The following is a 22,034-nucleotide window of genomic DNA, read 5'->3' as shown; positions in this document are numbered from 1 at the left end:
GACTGTCATTTAGGTACAGGTGGTTTGGACTGGGTATTTGTGCAGTCAGCACAGAAAGATGTGGGCAAATTTGAGAATATATAGGAAGTATAAGTGACAAGGCATCATTATGATTGATTTGGTTTGGGCTGGGGGAAGAGGTCAAGGATGACTCTCAGATTTCTATTTGGGCAACTTGGTGGGTGGCGGTATCATTCACCAAAGAGGAAACTCTTTCCAAGGGTTTCTTTGAACAAACCTTCTACTTTCCTGTTACCAACCTCCAGCTCTCTTTTGTGCTAATCATTTCCAATAGGTGTGAGTAATATATTGGAAATGAAATTTCCAGTATTGCCCAGAAGGTACAATAAGCTAAATATGCATGTAATTAAATTAGGTATAGGAGAACTATGCGATTGGAAAGGGTCTTTGTATACTCCTTCTTCACACTTTCCCCCCGTGGCCTAGTGTAATGCTTGGCACACAGTGAATTCTCAATTCATATTTGTTGAATAAATGAATAAATAAATGATTGCCAATAACAACAACAAATGTGAACAAAGCCTCAAGGAAGAGGAAACCAAAGGGCACCAGAAACGCTCTTCCTGCAGAATCCCAGGTGTGGCGGCGTGGGAGAGGCCTTTTTGTCCTCCCTGTCCTCCTGTGCCCAGAGATCCGGGGAGCCAGGTAGCAGGAGAGCACCCTCTGGGCATCCCTTCATTGCTCTGCTGACTGGCTCTGGGCTAGGCTGGCAGCCTGCCAGGAACATGACTTGGCTGGCCAGGAGGGGAAGGTCCTTGAACCTTGCTTGTCCCCTGTAAGATAGGATTGGGGAAGCTCGAAAGGCATTCCTCTGCATGCATCACTCTTTCCCAGCTGACTCGAGCATTTAAAGATGATGCCCTTGCCGAAATTGTGAGAGTAAACGTGCTTAGTTGGTACAGCTTCCTGGTATAATGCAGGAGCAGTAGGAAGGGAAGGAAGCCAATGCATCTTACATCCAGATGTCTATTAACAAGACTACAGGTGTTGGCTCAATTCACAGGTAGTGCAGTGGCAGCAGCTTGAGCAGACAAAGCTTCTAATGATTTCTAAAAATAAAAATACTATCAAGAAAACAAAACACTGAGCCTTTATGATTTTAAAAATAAAAGCAATTAAAGGGAAAATGGAGTTTTAATCAAACCTACATCAGCATCATCAGGACTCTAAAGTCATAGCTTTTCTTTCAAAGGCTTATTCTGATTAAGGGGAAACAATTTAGTCTAGATCCAGGGTGCCCAGAGAGGAGTAGTTTTTCTATGGTGATATTAATATTACACAGGCCTCTTTAATAGGTTTGTTTATGTTCTGCTTCCACCACCAACTTCCCCACAGGGAATTTTTAGGAACATTATATTCCAGCACAGTGCACTTTTCTTAATTCTAAACAAGTATCTAGAATGATTCAACAACAGGAATGAAAATACTTATCAAAAACATTTGGAACAATACACATAAAAACAATTATGGCACAAGTGTTAGTCATCTGCCATTTATTTCCCTGCCTGAATGTTCCAGCTTTTCCTTTTGATTCCTTGGGTATGGAGAACCCACCTCTCTCTTCTCTTTTAAACATCTCTTTTTGGGGATCCATTTCCTTTGCTTGAATTTTTCACATTAAAGCTCATTTTTCTCATCCAAAGTTATATACGTCATTATCTGGAAGACAGAGATCCCTGCTCGTGGGCAGTTTGATTGGCAGAATTCTAAGAGAGCCCCAAGACTCATGGCCCAGGGTGTGCACACATCTTCTCCTAGTTATTCAATCAAACAGTAATCTAGGTGCTGCTGTGCAGGGATTCTGCAGATGTAATTAAGGTCCCAAATCAGTTGACCTTAAAATAGGTACATTATCTGGGTGGCATGACCTAATCAGTCCTTTAAAAGCAGGGAGTTGTCTTCAGCTGCTCACAGAGGAGGACGTCGGAGAGACGTGCTCTGGTTGGCCTGGATGCAGCCGCGACCATGCATACTCTGACCTGCCTATGGGAGCCATGTGGCAAGTATTGTGCACAACCTCTAGGAAGTGAGAGGAGTGCCTGACTGAGAGCCAAGGAAAAGGGGGCCTCGGTCCTACCAGCCCAAGGGAAGGAATTCTGCCAGCAGCCAGGCACCCTGGACGAGGACCTCCCCAGCCCCAGATGAAAACCACAGCCCATCGGACACCTGCACTTCAACTCAGCGAGACCCTGAGCAGCGAGGCCAGTCAGGCCGTGTTGAACTTCTGACCTACAGAAACTGTGAAATAATAACTGTATGCTGTCTTAAGCAGCTACATTTGTGGTCATTTGTTTTGAAGCAACAGATACAATATGGGTGGCCCCATCTGCCTACTTATAAATGAAGTTGAGCTGGTATGCTAGCCTGAAGAAACCTGAGTGGGCTATTGGTATTTATTGGTAAAAACATCTCTAAAAGCTACTCTTGCTGCAAAAGACTAGTTAGCTGGTAGGTAAAGTGAGTCAGCTGGAGCAGATTCATGTACTCAAAGAATATTTAGTGAGGACCTACTACATGCATGGTACTCACTTGGGTTAATTTTGCAGAGATAGAGAAATATTTATGCAAACAGGTAATTGCATGTTTTGTTCATTGCAAATCCTGAAAGAAGTTAAGAGACATTAAAAACAAAAGCATGTAATCTAACTTGAAAATTATGTCTGGATAAGGGAAGCTGTTGAAGATGTATTTACTAGAGAAAAGTTATTTGGAGAAACCTTGAAAATACAGATACAAATAGATACACTTTTGCCTCCTTACCTTTTAAACAAAAATATCAATTAGATTTTGGTTGCTATGAGTACACAGGGACAATTCAGACTGTAGTCAGCAGGCCTAAAAGACTGTGCAAGGTCAGCTGTGGATGTGGAGTATGGTATTGCCTGGCTGCTTTAGGTGGGTCGTATATTGAACAGGAGGAATATATACTTCTGATTTATTTCTCTTGTTGCCTTTTGTTGTTCATGAACTCCAATGTAATTTCTGAAAAAAGATCCTGTTGACATGACAGGGTATCTGGATCATTAACCATGTCATGCTGACAGAGGAAATAATGTTCTAGGAGAAATCCCGTTATAGGCTTAAATGTTATAATTTCATGCACAGCTTAGATAGGGTATAAGGTATTTTTTTGTGTGTGGAAAGCAATAAAAAAACTCAAAGCTAAAGAAAAGGCTGTTGATTAGTAATGTATATTAGAAATATGATTTGTGTTTAATATAAACTCTTAGCTCTCCATTTGGTCACATTCCTTCTAGAGTATAAATGAATTTCAGAGAAATTCATTCTTGTATTCTATTAGAGAATGTGCTAGTCATGGCATGGGGAGGGAGGGTAAGACAGGATATAAAAATCAAAGATGAATAATAAGGGAAAGAAACTAATTTGGAAACGAGTTCCAAAGGAGAAAAGTTAAAGGAAAGGTCTTTTGCCTAAAAAAACATAAATGGATTTCTTAAAACTCTTCATTTATAGTAGGGGTTGGTGAACTTTTTTGAAAAGGGCTAAATGGGAAGCAGATGTGGCTCAAGTGATTGGGCTCCCATCTACCATATAAGAGGTCCGGGATTCGATTCCCAGGGCCGCCAGGTGAAGGCAAGCTGGCCCACGCGGTGAGGTAGCCCACGCGGAGTGCTGGCCCACGCGGAATGCTGGCCCCTACAGAGTGCTGGCCTGCGTAGAAAGCTGGTGTAGCAAGATGACGCAATAAAAAGAGACATGGAAGAGAGAAAATAAGAGACACAGCAGACCAGGGAGCTGAAATGGCACAAGAGATTGAGCACCTCTCTCCCATTCCAGAAGGCCCCAGGATCAGTTCCTGGTGCCACCTGAAGAGAAGACAAGCAGACACAGAAAACATACAGTGAATGGACACAGAAAGCAGACAGGATATGGAAAGCAGACAATGAGTGCAAAACAAGTGCGGGGTGGGGTGGGGAGAAGTAAATAAATAAATCTTTGAAAAAAAAGAAAAGGGCTAGAAATTAAGTATTTTGGACTTTGTGGATCAAGAGGCACAATAGAGAATATATGGGTACATAAATATATATATATATATATAAACACACATACAGAAAAAACAAATTGCCACAATTTTTTTGTTGATGAAATTTGAAATATAGTAATAGAATACAATTTTGGCATAGATGTCTACTAATGAGATGAATGGAATTCACATTTGGGAGGGGATAACATTTTGCTTTATTGAAGTTAAAACTTAGTGATCCATTTATTGGCCATTGTGAATTATGCTGCTATGAGCATCAGTGTAAAAATACCTTTTTGAGTCTCTGCTTTCCATTCTTTTGGGTAATAAACGTAGTAGTGAAGTTACTGGGTCATACAGTAATTCTAGACTTAACTTTCTGAGGAACTGTCAAACTGTCTTCCACAGCAGCTTCACCAATTTAAATTGCCACCATTAATGAACGAGTGTTTCTATTTCTCTGCATCCTCTCCAACACTTGTAATTTTCTATTTTTATTAATAGTAGCCATTCTAATGGATGTGAAGTGGTATCTAATTGTGGTTTTGATTTGCATTTTCCTTACGGCTAATGATATTGAACATTTTTCTCATGTGCTTTCTGTCCATTTACATATCTTCTTTGGAGAGGTGTCTATTCAAGCCTTACGTCCATTTTTAAAAATTGGATTGTCTGTCTTTTTGTTATTAACATGAAGGATTTCTTTATTCTGGATAGCAATGCAAGCATCCATCAATGATGAATGGATAAACAAAATGTGTTATATACATACAATAAAATATTTGGTAGGGGACTGATGTTTTGATACATGCAACAACATGGATGAACCTTAAAGACATCAGGTTGGATGAAATAAGCCAGACACAAAAGGACAAATATCATATGATCTCACTGATATGAAACAATCAGAATAAGCAGACTCATAAAGTCAGACTCTAGATTATAGGTTACCAGGCGATGGGGTGGGAATAGGAAACATGAAGTTGGGGCTTAGAATTTACAGTGTTTCTAGTTGGAATGATGGAAATATTTGGTAGTGGATGATGGTGATGGCAGCTTAACACTGTGAACATAATTAACAGCACAAAATATATATATTTGAATGTGGTTAAAAGGGGGAAATGTTAGGTTGTATACATCGTAACAGAAGAAACATTAAAAAAAAAAATCCATGACACTGAATTACACAATCAGGGAATCCTAAGTTAAACCATGGGCTACACAGTTAATAGTACGATTATAAAAAGGTGCTTTTATCAATTGTAACAAATGCTCTGCACCAATGCAAGGTGTTAATAATAGGGTGATATATAGGAATCCTGAATTTTATGCATGATTGTTCTGTAAACGCACAACTTCCCTAAAAAAGGAAAAAAAGTTAGGGTTCCTTATCATCAAATTGACTACAAATACCCATCTGTAAAATTTATTCTTATTTCATAGCTACAAAAACAGATAGTGAAATCAATTTAGTCCATGAGCATACTTTCCGGTCCCTAGTTTAGAGACAGTTATTTTCAGCATCCATCAGGAATTACATCAAAGGGAATGAATATGAATGGCAGCGGAAGGCATCGCTGCTCTAAGTTGGAATCCATAAACAGGGTAGGGAAGGACTCTGGGAAGGAAAAATGAGGGAATTAACCAACATTTCTGATCTTTGAATTTAGATAACAATGAAATCCCCTAAAAACCTATACGCTCCATTCTGTATCCAGATATTTATTTTCTATAGGTGATCATTTTACTGAGTTCAGTTTTTATGTTTTATCCTCCATTATGTAATTTTAAACTTTGTCTTTTTTTCATATGTACAAAATAAATTTTACCTGTAAATCAAGTTTGGTCATAAAGATAATCTGTTCTCAGTTCAAGTGCTCCCATTGATTTCCATGAAATGAATACTATAATAAGAATTTCCAATAAAACAATGCCCTTACAAACATACTATCTAGATTTTTTTCTTATTTCTTTTATTGTGGAATAAAACTCCATTATAAGGGACTATAATTTATTGTGGGTTAGGTTTAATATTGCAGACAAAATTACTTTCCTTTAATACAGTGGTGTATATTTAATATTGACTGATGTTATGGTGGAGAAACACCCCAGCTTCTGGTTACCCTTTTAAAAGGAAGCCTCCATCTTTGGTTAAGATAAGCCAAGCTCAATTGTATTAGCATTTCACAAGTACCTCTGGATACCCTAAGCATTATATTTATTGTCAGGAAGGAAAACTTAACAAATACATTATGTACTGCATTTAAGTTTCTGACCAAGGTAGAAAGACTTTTATAAAAGGACCTTATTTTTAGCAGGGCATTCAAAACATGTGTCTTTCTCCTTGAGCTTCAGTTTTACTCAGTGTGTACAGAATATACGTTTTCTTATCCTCAAATGTATGACATTTATAAGGACATAGGAGACACATAATTCTTGTCTCCTAAATGTCCAGATGGCTCTCTCAGAGGTCCCACCCATCAGGACACTGCCTCCTCCATGTTCCCATATCATTATGTGCATAGATCTAGCATTACACCACCACACTGTTGTGAAAATCTGTGCCCAGTCCTTCAACCTAATTGGAGTTTGAGCAGTGTAAAGGCAAGACCTGTGTCTTATTCACCAGCACTCTAACCCTGGGGCTTAGCACAGTGTCAGACAAAGAGCGGAAGCTCCTGATATGTCTACAGAATAAGCTATGCTGAGGATATATTATTCCTCGGCATTTGTTATTCAGTATGAATATGCTAAGGATCAGCTGCACAGGGATGAAGGTTCCATTGCCACCCAGGAATGGACTAAGAAGGGAAGAGCAAGAGGACAACATGATGCCCAAGAATGAGAGCTGGAGGAATGGGCATAGGGTTGACCTGGTGGGTGTGGTCTGCAATGTTGGGTGCAGTGCTGCCAGTCACCATGAGTCTTGCTATCTATTATTGTTTTGCTTTTTTTGGTGACATCCTTACCATTTTGTAAAGTCTTTTGGAAATCCCCAGCTCTACTAAAAAGAACCTAATGAAGACTGCACTTGGCAGAAACCTTAAGGGGGATAGAATTTCCTCCCCTAACCTCCTTTTTAAGGGTCAATGTAGTGGTTATGAGTGGAAAGAAGGTGGGAGAATCCTATCACATTCAGTGCTGAAACATGGAGATTCTAATTTTGGTGTCAATGTGGTGTGGTGCTTTGTGCAGGGAGGGGAAGATGTTTCTTCTCTGGGAACATTTTCCTTCTCCTCTAACACCACTCTTGGAAAGGTCTTTTATTGGCTCATCAACACCAAGGACTACAAATACAACCACACATTCCTTTCAAAATCTGTAGTGGTTTTCTCTCACTGATTTTTCTGGGGGATTAGTTTAGCTTCCTGTGAGGAAATCATGACATTCCTTTGGGGTCTGACCAACCTGTGTTTTTCTCCCTTTCCCTCCTGCCCCAAACTTGAGGCCATTGTTAGCCAGTGGGGCAGGGAATAAGCTGCAGATGATTAACTTGAGGAATAGATGCTCTTCCCTATCCTCTTAGCCCTAATCTGGGGGCTGGGAGTGGTCTGCCCAAGGCTCTGGTAAACATCTGTTGGAGACTCTGCTCAGGGGGTGCATAAGGTGTGGAGGTTCCTATAGCCACCTGAGTCTAAGCCCCCTGTCAGCTATTCAAGAACTATGTATGTGTACTCGAGACATGCTTTTCATCTCTTTATTTGTACAACACTCATCAGAAAATGAGAAGTTATTAATTTTGCATAGCAGTTTTCAAAAAAAGATAAGAAGACGTTCATACTCATGAACTATTAAGCAATATTTTCTTTCCCAAGAGAAAAGATGAAGGAATTCTTGACCTAGAAGGGAAGGCAAAACTGCTCATTGTGATTAGTGATCTAGCTGGCTGCTTACATTTAAAAATTTAGGAAAAAGCTGAAGCTAGTTCCTTTGTTTCATTAAGTCATGTCTCTTCTCTTGCTACTGTCTGATATAGGCAAATGTGGTTAACAGTCTGATACAAAGGGCTAATTTTACAATTTTAGAAAGAAACTTAAATGTTTTCTAGGAGTTTATAAACACTTTTAAACACTTGTAAAGGAGATAGAATTTTAAGGAGGATTCGCTGTTTGATATTTTATAAAGATCTTGGAAACCACATTGATGGCACTGCAATTACAATACCAAGTCTAGAGAAAAGAAGAAAAACGTCTGCCCAAACAAACCATTCCAAGGGTAGGAATATACACACATCCACAGACCCATCCATTTTAGTAGTTAAAGAGTAATTATTAAGACTTCAGAATTACTTAGGATTATTCTCTCTACCATTTGAGTATCAAAGTAACAACCCTTTTTTCATTGTTGTGTAAACATATTTTTATCAGTATTTGTAAGAACACCTAGTTTTGATAAACATAGTAAAAATGTAAACTACTGGACTCATGAGGATAATTAATTCCAATAACTAGCATACTTACAATTACATTTCTTCTGAACAAACCTAAGCTTGCATGCTGTTCTGTAGGTGGAAAGTCGGATACGATCCAGATCTTGAGCCCCTAGGGGGGGAAAAGGCCACATATGATATGCCATGTTTGTGGAAAGAATTTCCAATGTTTATAAATAAAACAAACTGCAGATACAGTCCATATGCATCATTTTAGTTTTTATTTTTATTAGAATATAAATATAAATTTACAATCTGAAAAGGTCTGTTCCCATTCCCCAAGTTCTAGGGGAAGAGAGCACATGTGTCCAACATTGAAGATCAGATTGTGAACTCTGTTCAGGAACCAGGAAACAGCACCTCATCCCTGTTATGCCTGCTGCTTCTGAGAACCATCTGTTCAAGCTGTGCCTTAAACAGCCAGATGATAGGAGATACTAAAATCACCACAAATAACTTTGAATGCACTGTCATTGGTCTAAGAACACGGCGGTGAGGTGAGCACACACTGCATGTTGGGTATCTTTTCTGTGTGACATTGGGCAAATTGCTTTTAGAAAGCTCAGTGTCCTCATATGGAATATGGGCATGATGATAATACTTCAGAGGAGTATGAGGATAAAAAGTTAAGATACCTAAAGCACTTAAAACTGTGCCTGGTACACAATGAGTGTTACATAAATATTCATATTATTACTACTACCAGCCCCTCTGTCAACCTCAGAGTCTGAGACTCCTTTCTAAAAGCAACCTCTACTCTTCCTTATACTGTGGCTTCCCATTCCTTTCTAAAGTAAAGGGAACATGTTCCTCCACATTCCTAAACTACTTTCTTTAGGCTATTCTTCAGGAATCCAGCATGGCTCTCTATGCCCAGAGCATTGGGTCTGAATTCTCAGCCCCAAATCCAAGCCCTTTTGCACTCTATTGCTTTCTTACCTACCTGTGATAGTTAAGTGCACATGCCAACTTGGCTAGGTTATAGTGTCCATTTGTTTGGTCAAGCAAACACTGGCCTGACTTACTGTGAGGGTATTTCATGGATTTAAAACATTAGTTGATTGCATTTATGGATAATTACAGCTACAATCAACAAAGGAGGCTGACTGCCTTCAGGAATGAGAGAAATCTCATCCAGTCTGTCAAAGGCCTTAATGGGAGAACTAATGATTTTGGCTGTCAGAAAAGGAATTTCTATCTCTAATTCAGCCAGCCAGCTTCTCTTGTGGGTTTCATCAAGACCTTCATTGGAGTTCCCAACTTGCCCATGGAATACAGAATTGCCATCGCCCCATGGTTGCATGAGCCAATTACTAAAATAAATCTCTTACTATCTATCTGTCTATCTATCTATCTATCTATCTATCTATCTATCTATCTATCTATCTATCTATCTATCTATCTATCATCTCCTGTCAGTTCTGTTTTTGTGCTAAGCAGTGACTAATGTATTGCCCAACAATATTTCCCACTCTTCTCTACATAGAACCTCTGCCTTGGCTTGGGCTGGTCCCCCCACAGTCCTGTGTAGATGGGACTGCTCCTACTTCAATACCTGAGTTGCTGGTATTCCTTCCACCCTCCTTTGATTGGGCAAATCTTCAGACTGTGTTTAGAACATAGCAGACTTTCAACAAATGCTTGTTTTCCCCCACTTCTAAATATTTTGCTTTCTCCAATCTCCTCCTAAATTCTCAGTCAAGAGGTCCATAGCTCTAAACTACACTTATCTCTTCCTGACTACCCAACATGATCAGAACAGATATAAGGGCCATAGCTGTATTTTGACATGTATTGAACTTTCTCTTTACTCGTGGTACTCCAGTAAAATGTGCGACATACAAATTTCAGAATAAGTAAGTGAACAGGCCTGGAAACAATTATGTTGGAAGGCCAACCAAAGTCATTATGAATTAGCAGGTGTCTCTTACTGAGAACACTTAGCTTTCTGTCAACTCAAACTGTTCTCTTCAGATTCATTTGAAAACATCAATAGTTCTGTATACTTTGTGCTTAAATGAGGCAGGGTATTAAACAATTATTCTTGTGAAAGTCTGTTACTTGGCAAACAGACTCATTGATACTGAGCATTTGAAGGATCAATGAGCTGGGACCTTTCTTCACCCAATGCAGGAATTTCCTTAAAAAATGATCTCAAAAAGGAATACACTACTGATACATGCTACAGCATAGCAGAAACTTGAAAACATTATGTTAAATGAAAGAAGCCAGACACGAAAGGTCACATATTGTAAAAGATTATTTATATGATTAAGCAATCCATAGAGACAGAAAACAGATGAGTGTTTGCCAGGGATAGTGAAGTAGGGTAGGGGAGTAACTGCTTAGTGGGTTCAGAGTTTCCTTTTGGGATGATGAAAAAGTTCTGGAACTATACAGTGGTGATGGTTATTCAATACTGTAGAATGTAGGTTCTGGGAAGACAGCATTGGAGTACATAGGAAGAGCTTAACTCTCTCACAAAAACAACAGAGGAAAGACCAAAAGCTGAATAAGGGGTCAGTTTTGGGGGGACAGCAGACCAGGACAGTGCTATGCAACCCCCAGGAGTGTTAGGGACAGAAAAATGAAGAACCCGAAATGATGACTGTTAGTTGCCAAACTCCCGTGGCAGCCAGGAAGGGCACACATCCCCTAGCCTCAAGGCATGAAGCCTGGATAAAACCTGTGGCCTACTGCAGCTGATGGAAAGGGGACAGAAGTCTTCCTTCCTGGGAAGAGGGAGGGTGTGGTGGACGGCAGAGTGTGGTTTCTTTTCACTGAATTTGGTCAGCACAGCCCCCTTTGAATCTCAGCTCTGGTCAGACCAGAAACACCAGCAATCAGGGGTTGAAAGAAACACCTCAGTGGAAAGGTTTGCTGACAAGTGCCATCTGCAGGTCAGTTGGGAAATTGTAAGGAGAAAACCTGCTTTTAGGTCTCTCTTAGCCTGAACTCCTGGGGAAAAAAATCTGTACCCCATTAGAGATTTCCTGGCTTGATTTTGATAACTTAAGCTTGGCAATTTTAAAGACTCAGAATAATTTGAACCAAAAATGAAAGAAAAGCCATGAAAAAACAACAACAACACATCACTAGGCAAGATAGAGAAATTGACTGTCAGAGTAAATTCACCAACATATTCAGATGCCTAGACATCAGCAAAAAATTACAAGCCATACCTGGAAGAGAAAGGCCAACCAAAGGGACAAACCAAGTATCCTGAGGTGATACAGGATTTAAGACAACTAATCAATGACAATCATACAAATCCCCTAAATCAATGCAAAGAATTGAAGGAAAATCTGGCTAAAGAGATAAAGGATTTTAAGAGACACTGGGTGAGCACAAAGAACAATTTGAAAGCCTGCAAAGGAAAGTAACAGACCTTATGGGGATGAAAGACATGATGGAGGAAATTAAAAATACATTAGAGGGAAGTGGCTGTGGCTCAATCAGTTGGGCTCCCACCTACCATATGGGAGGACCTGGGTTTAGGTCCCAGGGCCTCCTTGTGAAGGCAGGCTCACCTGAAAGTGCTGCGGAGTGCTGCCCAGCTTGCAAGCACTGCAGAGTGCCACCTGGCCTGCAAGTGCCGCAGAGTGCTGCCTGGTTGCAAGTGCCATGGAGAGCCAACTCAGCAAGGTGATGCAACAAAAAATAGGGAGACAAAGCAAAAACACAGAATGCACAGCGAGTGGACACAGAGAGCAAATAGCAAGCCAAAAAGCCACAAAGCTGGGGGGGGTGCGGGGTGCGGAGATACATTAGAGGTACATAAAAGTAGATTTGAGTTAATCAAAGACAGAATTAGCGATATCAAGGACAAAACATTTGAACTGAAAAGGCAAGAAAACAGCAAGAGCAAAGAGTGGAAAAAATGGAACAGGGTCTTAGGGAATTGAATGACAACACAAAACACACAAACATACGCATTATTGGTGTTCCAGAAGAAGAGAATGGAAAGAGGCAGAAAGAATATTTGAGGAAATAATGACTGAAAACTTCCCAACCCTTATGAAAGGCATAAATACCAATATTTAAGAAGGACAATGCAGAATAAATCTGAATAGACCTACTCTGAGACACCTACTATTCAGAATCACAAATCTCAGAGATAAAAAGAGGATTCTGAAAGCAGCAAGAGAAAGCAAAGCATCACATACAAGGAAAGCTCAATAAGATTAAGCAGGGAAGCAGAAGTGACTCAGGTGACTGGGCTCCCATCTATCACATGGGAGGTTACTAGTTCAGATCCCAGTGCTTCCTAAAGAAGACAGTGAACTGGCAATGGGCAGGTGCAGTAAGCTGACACAAGAGACATAGGAAAGGAAGAACATAATGGGAGACACAACAAAGCAGGGAGCAGAGATTCCTGGTGCCTCCTAAAGCAGACAGCAAGCTGACACAACAGGCAGGTGTGGCAAGCTGACAAAACAAGCTGATGCAACAAGATGACATGCAGAGGAAAAACAGAGAGACACATCAAAGCAGGAAGTAGAGGTGGCTCAAGTGATTAGACACCTCCCTCCCACATAGGAGGTCCTAGGTTTGGCTCATGGGGCTTCCTAAAGAAACAAGGAAGATGAACAGACTCAGCAAGTGAAAAACAACAAGGAGGTGGGGAGAAATAAATAAATAAAATAAATCTTTATAATAAAAAGATTAAGTGATGATCTCTCACCAGACCTCATGGAGGCAAGAAGAAAGTGCTGTGCTGCATTTAAGGTACTGAAAGAGAAAAACTGCCAGCCAAGAATTCTGTATCTGACAAAGCTGTTCTTCAAAAATGAGGGTGAGTTTAAGTCTTCACAGACAAAAAAATGATAGAATATGTTACCAAAAGACCAGCATTACAAAAGACACTAAAGGGAGCATTGCACATGAAAGGAAAAAACAAGGGCAAGAGACTTGGAGAGAGTGTAGAAATGAAGATTATTAGTAAGGGTAACTTAAAGGGCAAACAGACAGACAATAGTAAGCTATGACAAGGGAAAGCCAAAGGATAAAATGGATAAAGTTATTAATGCCTTTACATTAATAACATTGAACGTTAATAACTTGAATGCCGATCAAAAGACACAGACTGAGAGAATGGATTAAAAAAAAGAAGAGCCATCTATATGCTGTCTACAAGAGACTCACCATCCAGAGTAGCAATATTAATACTGGACAAAATTAATTTTAAATCAAAACTGTTATAAGGGATGAAGAAAGTCATTATATATTAATAAAAGGTGCAATTCACCAAGAAGATAAACTATTAATAACTATAATGAATATTTATGCACCTAACATAGGTGCCCCAATATATGTGAGGCACATACTGGCTAAACAGAAGGGAGAAACAGATGTCTTTACAATAATAACAGACATCTATAGAGCATTACAACTCAAAACATCAGGGAGGGATACAAGATAATATACATTCTTTTCAAGCATTCATGGATCCTTTTTCAGGACAGACCATATGTTTGGTCACAAGACAAGTCTCAAATTTAACATGATTGAAACTGTACAAAACACCTTCTTTGATTTTAATGAAATAAAGCTGGAAATCAACAGTGGATGGAAAAAAGGAAAATTCATAAATATATGGAGATCAAACAACACACTTGAATAATTAGTGGGTCAAAGAAGAAATTGCAAGATAATTCAGCAAATATCTTGAGATGAATGAAAATGAGAACACAACATATTAAGACCTATGGAATACTGCAAAGGCAGTGCTGAGAAGGAAATTTATAGCCCTCAATCCTTACATTAAAAAAAAAGAGCTAAAATTGAAGACCTAACTGCACACCTGGAGGAACTAGAAAAAGAACAGCAAACGAATCCAAAACCAAGCCAAAGGAAAGAAATAATAAAGGTCAAAAGAGAAAAAAATGAAATTGAGAAGAACAACAGCAACAAAAACAGAAACTCCAAAAGAATTAACAAAACCAAAAGTTGGTTCTTTGAGAGGATCAACAAAATCGACAAACCCTAGCTAGACTGACAAAGAAAAAAAGAGAGAGCATGCAAATAAATAACATTCGAAATGAGAGGGGGGACATTACCATTGACCCTGTAGAAATAAGAGAGCTCATAAGAGGATACTATGAACAAATACATGCCAAAAAACTAGACAACATTGACGAGATGGTCAAATTCCTAGAAATACATGAACAACCTACAATGACCCTAAAAGAAACAGAAGATATTAACAAATCAATCACAAATAAAGAGATTGAAACAGTCGTCAAAAACCTCTCAAAGATGAAAAGCCCGGAACCACATGGCTTCACAGGTGAATTTTACCAATCACTCAAGGATGAATTAGTACCAGTCTTGCTTAAGCTCTTCCAAAAAACTGAACAGAAAAGAATACTATCAAACTCATTCTAGGAAGCCAACATCACCCTAATACCAAAACCAAATAAAGATACTATGAAAAAAAAATTACAGGCCAATATCTCTAACGAATATAGATGCAAAACTCCTCAACAATACTTGCAAACCAAATCCAAAAGCATATTAAAAGAATTATATATCACAGTCAAGTGGGTTTTATCCCAGGTATGCAAGGGTTTTTCAACATAAGAAAATCAATTAGTGTAATCAATCACATTAACAAGTTGAAGAAAAATTACACTATCTTCTCAATTGATGCACGAAAGGCATTTGACAAAATACAGCATTTTTTCTTGATAAAAACATTCCGAAAGATAGGATTAGAAGGAAGCTTTCCTAATATGGCAAATTGCATATATGAAAAACTTTCAGCTAACATTGTACACAATGGTGAAAGACTGAAAGCTTTCTTGCTGCGATCAGGAACAAGAGAATGATACCCACTGCCACCACTGTTATTCAATATCTAACTAGAGCAATTAGGCTGGATAAAGAAATAAAAGGCACTCAAATAGGAAAGGAAGAAGTAAAACATTCAGAATTCACTAAAGATGTGATCGTATATCTAGAAAATTCTGAAAAAAATCACAGCATGGCTACTAGAACTAATAGAATTTAGCAAAGTGGTGGGATACAAGATTAATACACAAAAATCAGTATAATTTCTATACACTACTGAAGAACAATCTGAGGAGGAAATCAGAAAAAAAGTCCATTTATAAGAGTGACTAAAAGAATCAAATATTTAGGAATAAACTTAACCAAGGACAGAAAGTACTAAACTTCAGAAAACTACAAAACATTCCTCAAAGAAACTGAAGAAGATTTAAATAAAAGGAAGGACATTCTGTGTTCATGGACTGGAAGACTGAGTAACATTTAAGATGTCAATTCTACCTAAACTGATTTACAGATTCAAGGCAATCCCAATAAAAATCCCAAAAGCCTTTTTTTTTTTTTCCAGAAATGGAAAAGCCAATTACAAACTCATTTGGAAGGTAAGGGGCACCAAATAGCCAGAGATGTCTTAAAAAAGAACAAAGTTGGAAGACTCTCACTTCCTTGACTTTAAAGCACATTACTTAGCTACAGTGGTAAAAACAGCATAGTACTGGCATAAAGATAGATTGGCCAGTGGAACCAAATAGAGAACTCAGAAATAGACTCTCACTTATTCAGTCAAGTGATTTTGACAAGGCTGTCAAACACACCCAGCTAGGCCAGAACAGTCTATTCAATGAATGGTGCTGGGATTACTGGAAAGCCACATCCAAAAGAAACTAAGAGGACCCTTATATCACATCTTATACAAAAATTAATTCAAAATGGATCAAGGACCTAAATATTAAAGCGATAACCATAAAACTCCTAGAAGAAAATGTAGGAAAACATTTTCAAGATCTTGTGGTAGGCAGTAGTTTCTTAAGCCTTACACCCAAAGCATGAACAAGAGAAAAAAATAGATAAATGGGACCTCCTATAATTAAACACTTTTGTTCTTCAAAAGACTTTGTCAAGAAAGTAAAAAGGCAGTCTACTCAATGGGAGAAAATATTTGGAAACTACATATCTGATAAGGATTTGATATCTATATTCTATAAATAGATCATACAACTCAATGATAAAAAAACAAGCAACCCAATTAAAAAATGGGCAAAATTCTTGAACAGACATTTCTCTAAAGAGGAAAGACAAATGGCCAAAAAGCACATGAAAAAAAGCTCAATATCACTAGATATTAGGGAAACATATATCAAAACTACAAAGAGATAACATTTTGCACCTTATAGAATGGCCATTATTAAAAAACAACAACCACAGAAAACTACAAGTGCTGGAGAGGATGTGGAGAAACAGGAACTCTTCTTCACTGTTGGTGGGAATGCAGAAGGGTGCAGCCTCTGTGGAAGACAGTTAGGCGGTTCCTCAGAAGCTGAATATAGAAGTGCTGTATGATCCAGTAATACTGTCACTAGGAATATATTCAGAAGAACTGAAAGCAAGGAGTTAACTGACATTTGCACACCAATGTTCATAGCAGCATTATTTACAATTGCTACAATGTAGAACCAGCCCAAGTGTCCATCAACTGAAGGAGGGATAAACAAAATGTGGGTATATATTATTCAGGTATAAGAAGAAATGAAATCGGGATGCATATGACAACATGGATGAATGTAGAGGATATTATGTTGAATGAAATAAGCCAGACACAAAGGGAAAAATATTGTATGGTCTCACAAATATGAACTAAATTCTAGAGTAGTGGTTACTAGGAAATAGAAGGTGGATTGAGAATGGGAGATGGTGCTTAATGACCATAGCATTGTTAAGGTTAATTGTAAAAGTGTGGAAATGAATAGAGCTGAGAGTAATACATTATAATGAGTATATCTAACACTGCTGATTTATAAATGTGACTGTGGCTGAAAGGGATAGTTTGTGGAAATAAATGTCAATTTAAAGGAAACTAGAGAATAATCTAAGGAATGTATAATAGTGATTTTGGTGGTGGATGATGATTGTGATGAATAGTATAAATATAGGAATGTTTTTCTTTTACAAAGTGCTAAGCGTATGGTAGTAACTGGGAAAATTAATGTAACCTATGGACATAGTTAACAGTAATATTGTAATATTTTGCAGCAATGTCAGGAAGATATTTCTTCAATACTAAAGGATGATAGAGAGGTTTCGAGGGTTTGGGATTTTTCTTTTTGGAGTATGAAAATGTTCTACAATTGACATAGGTGATGACAGCACACAACTCTATAATGAAAATGATAACCACTGAGCATACACTTTGAATGGACTATACAAAGCATGGGACTGTATTACACAGGGAATCCGGTGGTGAATGATGGACTGTGGTCCACTGAATGATAACAAATATATAATACTAATGTATGATGTTAATAACTGGGTAGGTTGGTAGAAAATACACCAAATATAAGATATGAGCTATAGTTTGTAGAAATATTTTGATGATGCTCTTTCATAGTTTGTAAAAATTGTTTCACAACAATGTAAAGTGGTGGTAGGGAGATGTATGGGAACCTTGTATGATGATATGCATGTTTGTTTTACAAATGCATAAATGTTACTATACATTTATTGTTTACATATGTTCCTGTATGAATGATATACTTCAGTAAAATTGTATTAAAAGTATGTTGTGAATTGTATAATTCAGTGGCCCTATTCAAGAATAGTCATTTAAACCTCAGGAAAAAAAAATGACGATGTAGTACACAATTAAGTTCCTTTGTACAGTAATCCTGACATCTCTGTACCCCCACAGGAATTCTGGGGAGAATTTGGGAAAGCTTCACTGAGAGTTGCATCTGCAACTTCTCTGGGAAACTATAAAGAGGGAGGCAGAGATGCTGCACTGACTCACCAGTCCCCTATGAGTATGTGGACTTAAATAACCCTTTGTTTAGTTCAAGATTCAGGAGGGGTCAGGAATTAGACAAATATTTCCTATTTGTGTAAGTTCCTCCTGGCTGATGATGTAAGTCCTGAATACTATAAGCCATAAGTAATAAAATGTAGCTTTCCGGACATAACAGTATACTACCTTGCATGGACAACATAAGTGGCAACCAGAGCATTCATAACAGATTCTGGAACCCAAAGAAGCTAAGAAGAAACTTAAGCTCATGCTGCATAAACTCTTGTTCTGTTTGTCCACCTTGTTTCAAGTATATTTGTTTATCTCTACCCCAATAAGCCATGAGTTTATAACATTACCATTTTACAGACATTGTCTCTTCTTGAAAATCCGTAAATCCATAGCCTGCCTTGGGAATAGTTGCATGTTTTCTGTTTCTTTATCCAGTTCATTGATTAAAGCCAAGGATTCAAACAGGGTCTCCAGTATGTTATTGGAGACCTTTTTCCAAGTTGATTGACACATTCATTATTCTTCTATTCATAGCCATGATGCTACACAGAAATCTACCTAACTGTATGGTGACCCAACCAACATTAGTCAACAGATGCACAAACTAAGAGCCTTTGACAAAATCTTGCTGAAATTAAGGTTCATTTTCCCCCAGATCTAGCAGTCTAGTAACCTTATTAAAAATGGAAATTAGCTGACATAAGTCCTTTGTAAAAATGAAATAACTTAAATAAATGAATAAGGAAATGAAGCCAGTAGAACAATTCTTGTTCTTAGCATCTTGAGTTTAAAAATGAAATAACTTAAATAAATGGATAAGGAAATGAAGCCAGTAGAACAATTCTTGTTCTTAGCATCTTGAGTTAGTGTCTGGAGACTACCACTATAATTTGTCCATTACCAATAAAAAATATATTTTAGCATAAAATCAGCATCAACTTCATACCTACATCAAGAATTTAACATTCTTCCCATTTAATAACAAATGACAGCAATTTTCACATCTCTTTCTTTTTGCAATGTTCTCATTATTTCTCAAAATTACAGACAGTGTTCTGGCTTTTAAAATTATTTCACTGGGCTTCAACTCATTTAAATGATGTCTTAGATTTGCTTCATAGTAATACAATAGGGGCTGGGGATAAATAGATAAGGGTAGAGATGAGTTGTTCTTTTCTCAATCCTTCCTTCTTACCTCTACCCTTCTTTCCTCCCTTCCCCCCTCCCTCCTTCCTTCTCATCCATCCAATCAGTCATCCACCCAATAAGTCTCACTTAATTTCAGCCTTGGTTTTATAATGCTTTTAACAGTTTAAAACATTTCACTTATATTTTGCCTTCTGTCTTTTGATAGCTCACCATAAAATGTTCTATATAGTCATTTAGTTTCTTAAATATCTCGTTTATTTTAACACTCGGCCAACATATATTTACAAGGTAAAGATGAAGCCTATGAACCCTGTGTCTTAACTCTTTCCCATGCTTGATGATTAACTAGATATATATGTGTGTGAGATTGGGTAAAAGATAAAGGAGTTAGGGAGTCAATGAAGCTATATTTCTACTTAATGCACATGAATGGGATAGGGAGTCCCTCATTGAGCCAAGGTAGAACCAGGGAGGAATAGGTTTATAGGTGGGTGAAGATGAAGAGTTCAGTTTAAAGAGCTTGTGAGACATTCAAGTGGAGGTATCTCATGGGCAGTTGGATATATGGATATGGAGCTCCTGACTATAGGGCTATATCGCAGAAAATATTGATAAACATATAAAATGCAGCAGTGTCACTTGACGGGGCCAACACAGGGAATATTTTCCCAAAAGGAAACCTTGTGTACAAGCAGGTTATTCCACATTGTAGGTGGTAATACATGGCACAAATTTGGGAAGAGGGAACCCTGTCGACTTATGAAGAGTGTAGAGAACTGTTTAGTAGTTGCTCAAGGGCTGAATGACTTTTGGAAAAACTGAGGGGACAGCAGTCTTGGCTGGACATTGGCTTTTAGTGTTGAACACTATCAGCGGAGTCATGGTGACCCCACTCCAAGCCCTTCATTGGTAGAAGCCTTGACAGAGAGGAAGTAGGGGTGGGGAAGGTCAAGTTTATATGGTGACTATTTCTGAGAAGCTGGTTCTTGAGCATACAGTAGGCGTTTGGGGGAGAATCCATGAACACTAGGGGTCCCTAGCACTGGAGGTAAGGCCTTGGAAGGAAGTTAACTGGGAGTGAACCAATCAAGAACAAAACTTTGGTATAAAGTCTAACTTCACAGTCTGGAGGTATTAAGAGCCAATGAACAAGAAATAGAGTGGTCAGAAAAAGCAGGAGGCCCTCTAGTAACACAAGAGTAAATCAGAGAGAATTTCCAGAATGTCGACCCATAGTGTTACCATCTTAAAGAGGCTGAGGGGCATGAAAAATTAGAAAGCAAGTGAAATAGTCATTGTGTTTGTCTCATATCCACCATGGCTGATGGAAGTAGGAACATGCATGGCCTTTTTCTGAATTTTTTGAAATCAGTTTCCAAAAACCCATAGTATACAATGCAAAACAATGCCTTAGGTCCCATTCTAACTGTGTGCAAGCTGACCGTAGCCTGCATTCTGAAGGAGGGCTGACTGCCGCAAACAATCCAGCAGTATTTGTTGAGTATCTACCTGTGCCTCCCTTTTGTCTCTGATCCCTCCTCTCCTCAGTGCCATCACTCTGCTCTCTACCCGGGCCTTCCTCGTCTTGTGTTTATCGTTGCTTCTCTCCCATTAATCTACCATTCCTGTGTCCCACAGGCTTTCAAGAAACATCGATGCAGCATCTAAGGGGAATGATTCAAAGCTGGGTCCTAAGAGTCTGTCCCTTAGGAACTGATAATAGTGGGAGACATGGACATGCTCACAAATAACACACAAGGCAGAGTAAATGTGCTCTTAGGGCAGAGCGACAGAGAAGAAGGAGAGTTGAAGTTCAAGAACAAAAAACTGATAATTCAGGCATTATATGGAAGAGAATTTTTGGTTAAGGGTGGCCTTCCTTGAATTTCTCAAATCAAAGTAGGTGTCACCTGTTTTGTTTTTTTTTAAGATTTATTTTATTTATTTATTCCCTGTCCTGCTTGTCTTTTGTGCCCACTGCCTGCTCTCTGTGTGCTCTCTGTGTCTCCTTGTCTTTTCTTTAGGAGATACTGGGAACCAAACCTGGGACCTCCCATGTGGGAGAGAGGTGCTCAATCGCTTGAGCTACCTTCACTCCCTGCTTTGTTGTTTCTCTCATTGTGTTTCTTCTTTGTGTCTCCTTGTTGCATCATCTTGTTGCATCAGCTTGTTGCATCACCCCTTTGGTTCCTCCTCCTCCTCCTCTTCTTCTTCTTTTCTCTTAATATTTCTAGGTAATACTTAGCTGACCAGATTTGCAAGTTCCTGGTTCTTTTTTATCTCTCTGTCTAAATACCACAGATACCTGGAGGTACCACAGATACCTGGAGTCCAAGTCTTTAAATCAAACTGCACTGTTAAAAGTGTCCTCTTCTTTCTTTGGTGAGCTGCTGAAAGTGCTGGGGTACTCATATATTTTCAACATTTTATCGCAGTCTTAATGAGATTAATTTCTCTTTTGTTTGTCAGTCAACCTATCAAAATCAATTCCTCCATTTGAAACTGGCCAATTGTTTTATACAAAAGAAACCCACTTAAGGTAGACATGACTATTTAAGGCTGACCCAAGAATGTTACTCAAGAAAATGAAATTTTAGGATCAGATGTGTTTTGTTGTCTTTGTGTGTGTGTGTGTGTTTTGTTTTATTTGG

The 22,034-nt window shown here is 38.5% G+C and overlaps 1 protein-coding gene across 50 annotated transcripts in view; it reads right to left on the bottom strand.

Moving 5' to 3' along the window:
• Positions 1-22,034, bottom strand: part of DTNA (dystrobrevin alpha) — a 418,043-nt gene that overhangs the window by 132,401 nt on the left and 263,608 nt on the right. For all 50 annotated transcript variants that reach the window (XM_071208625.1, XM_071208616.1, XM_071208607.1 and 47 more), the window contains one exon: positions 8,467-8,547. In XM_071208625.1, the coding sequence (XP_071064726.1) occupies positions 8,467-8,547 (81 nt within the window). The remainder of the gene's footprint in view (positions 1-8,466; positions 8,548-22,034) is intronic.

The sequence above is a fragment of the Dasypus novemcinctus genome, chromosome 16 (genome assembly GCF_030445035.2).
Source record: "Dasypus novemcinctus isolate mDasNov1 chromosome 16, mDasNov1.1.hap2, whole genome shotgun sequence".
In the NCBI taxonomy this organism is placed as follows: Eukaryota; Metazoa; Chordata; class Mammalia; order Cingulata; family Dasypodidae; genus Dasypus; species Dasypus novemcinctus.
Note: the sequence above shows the minus strand (reverse complement) of the source record. Positions and strands in the feature narration are given on the sequence as shown.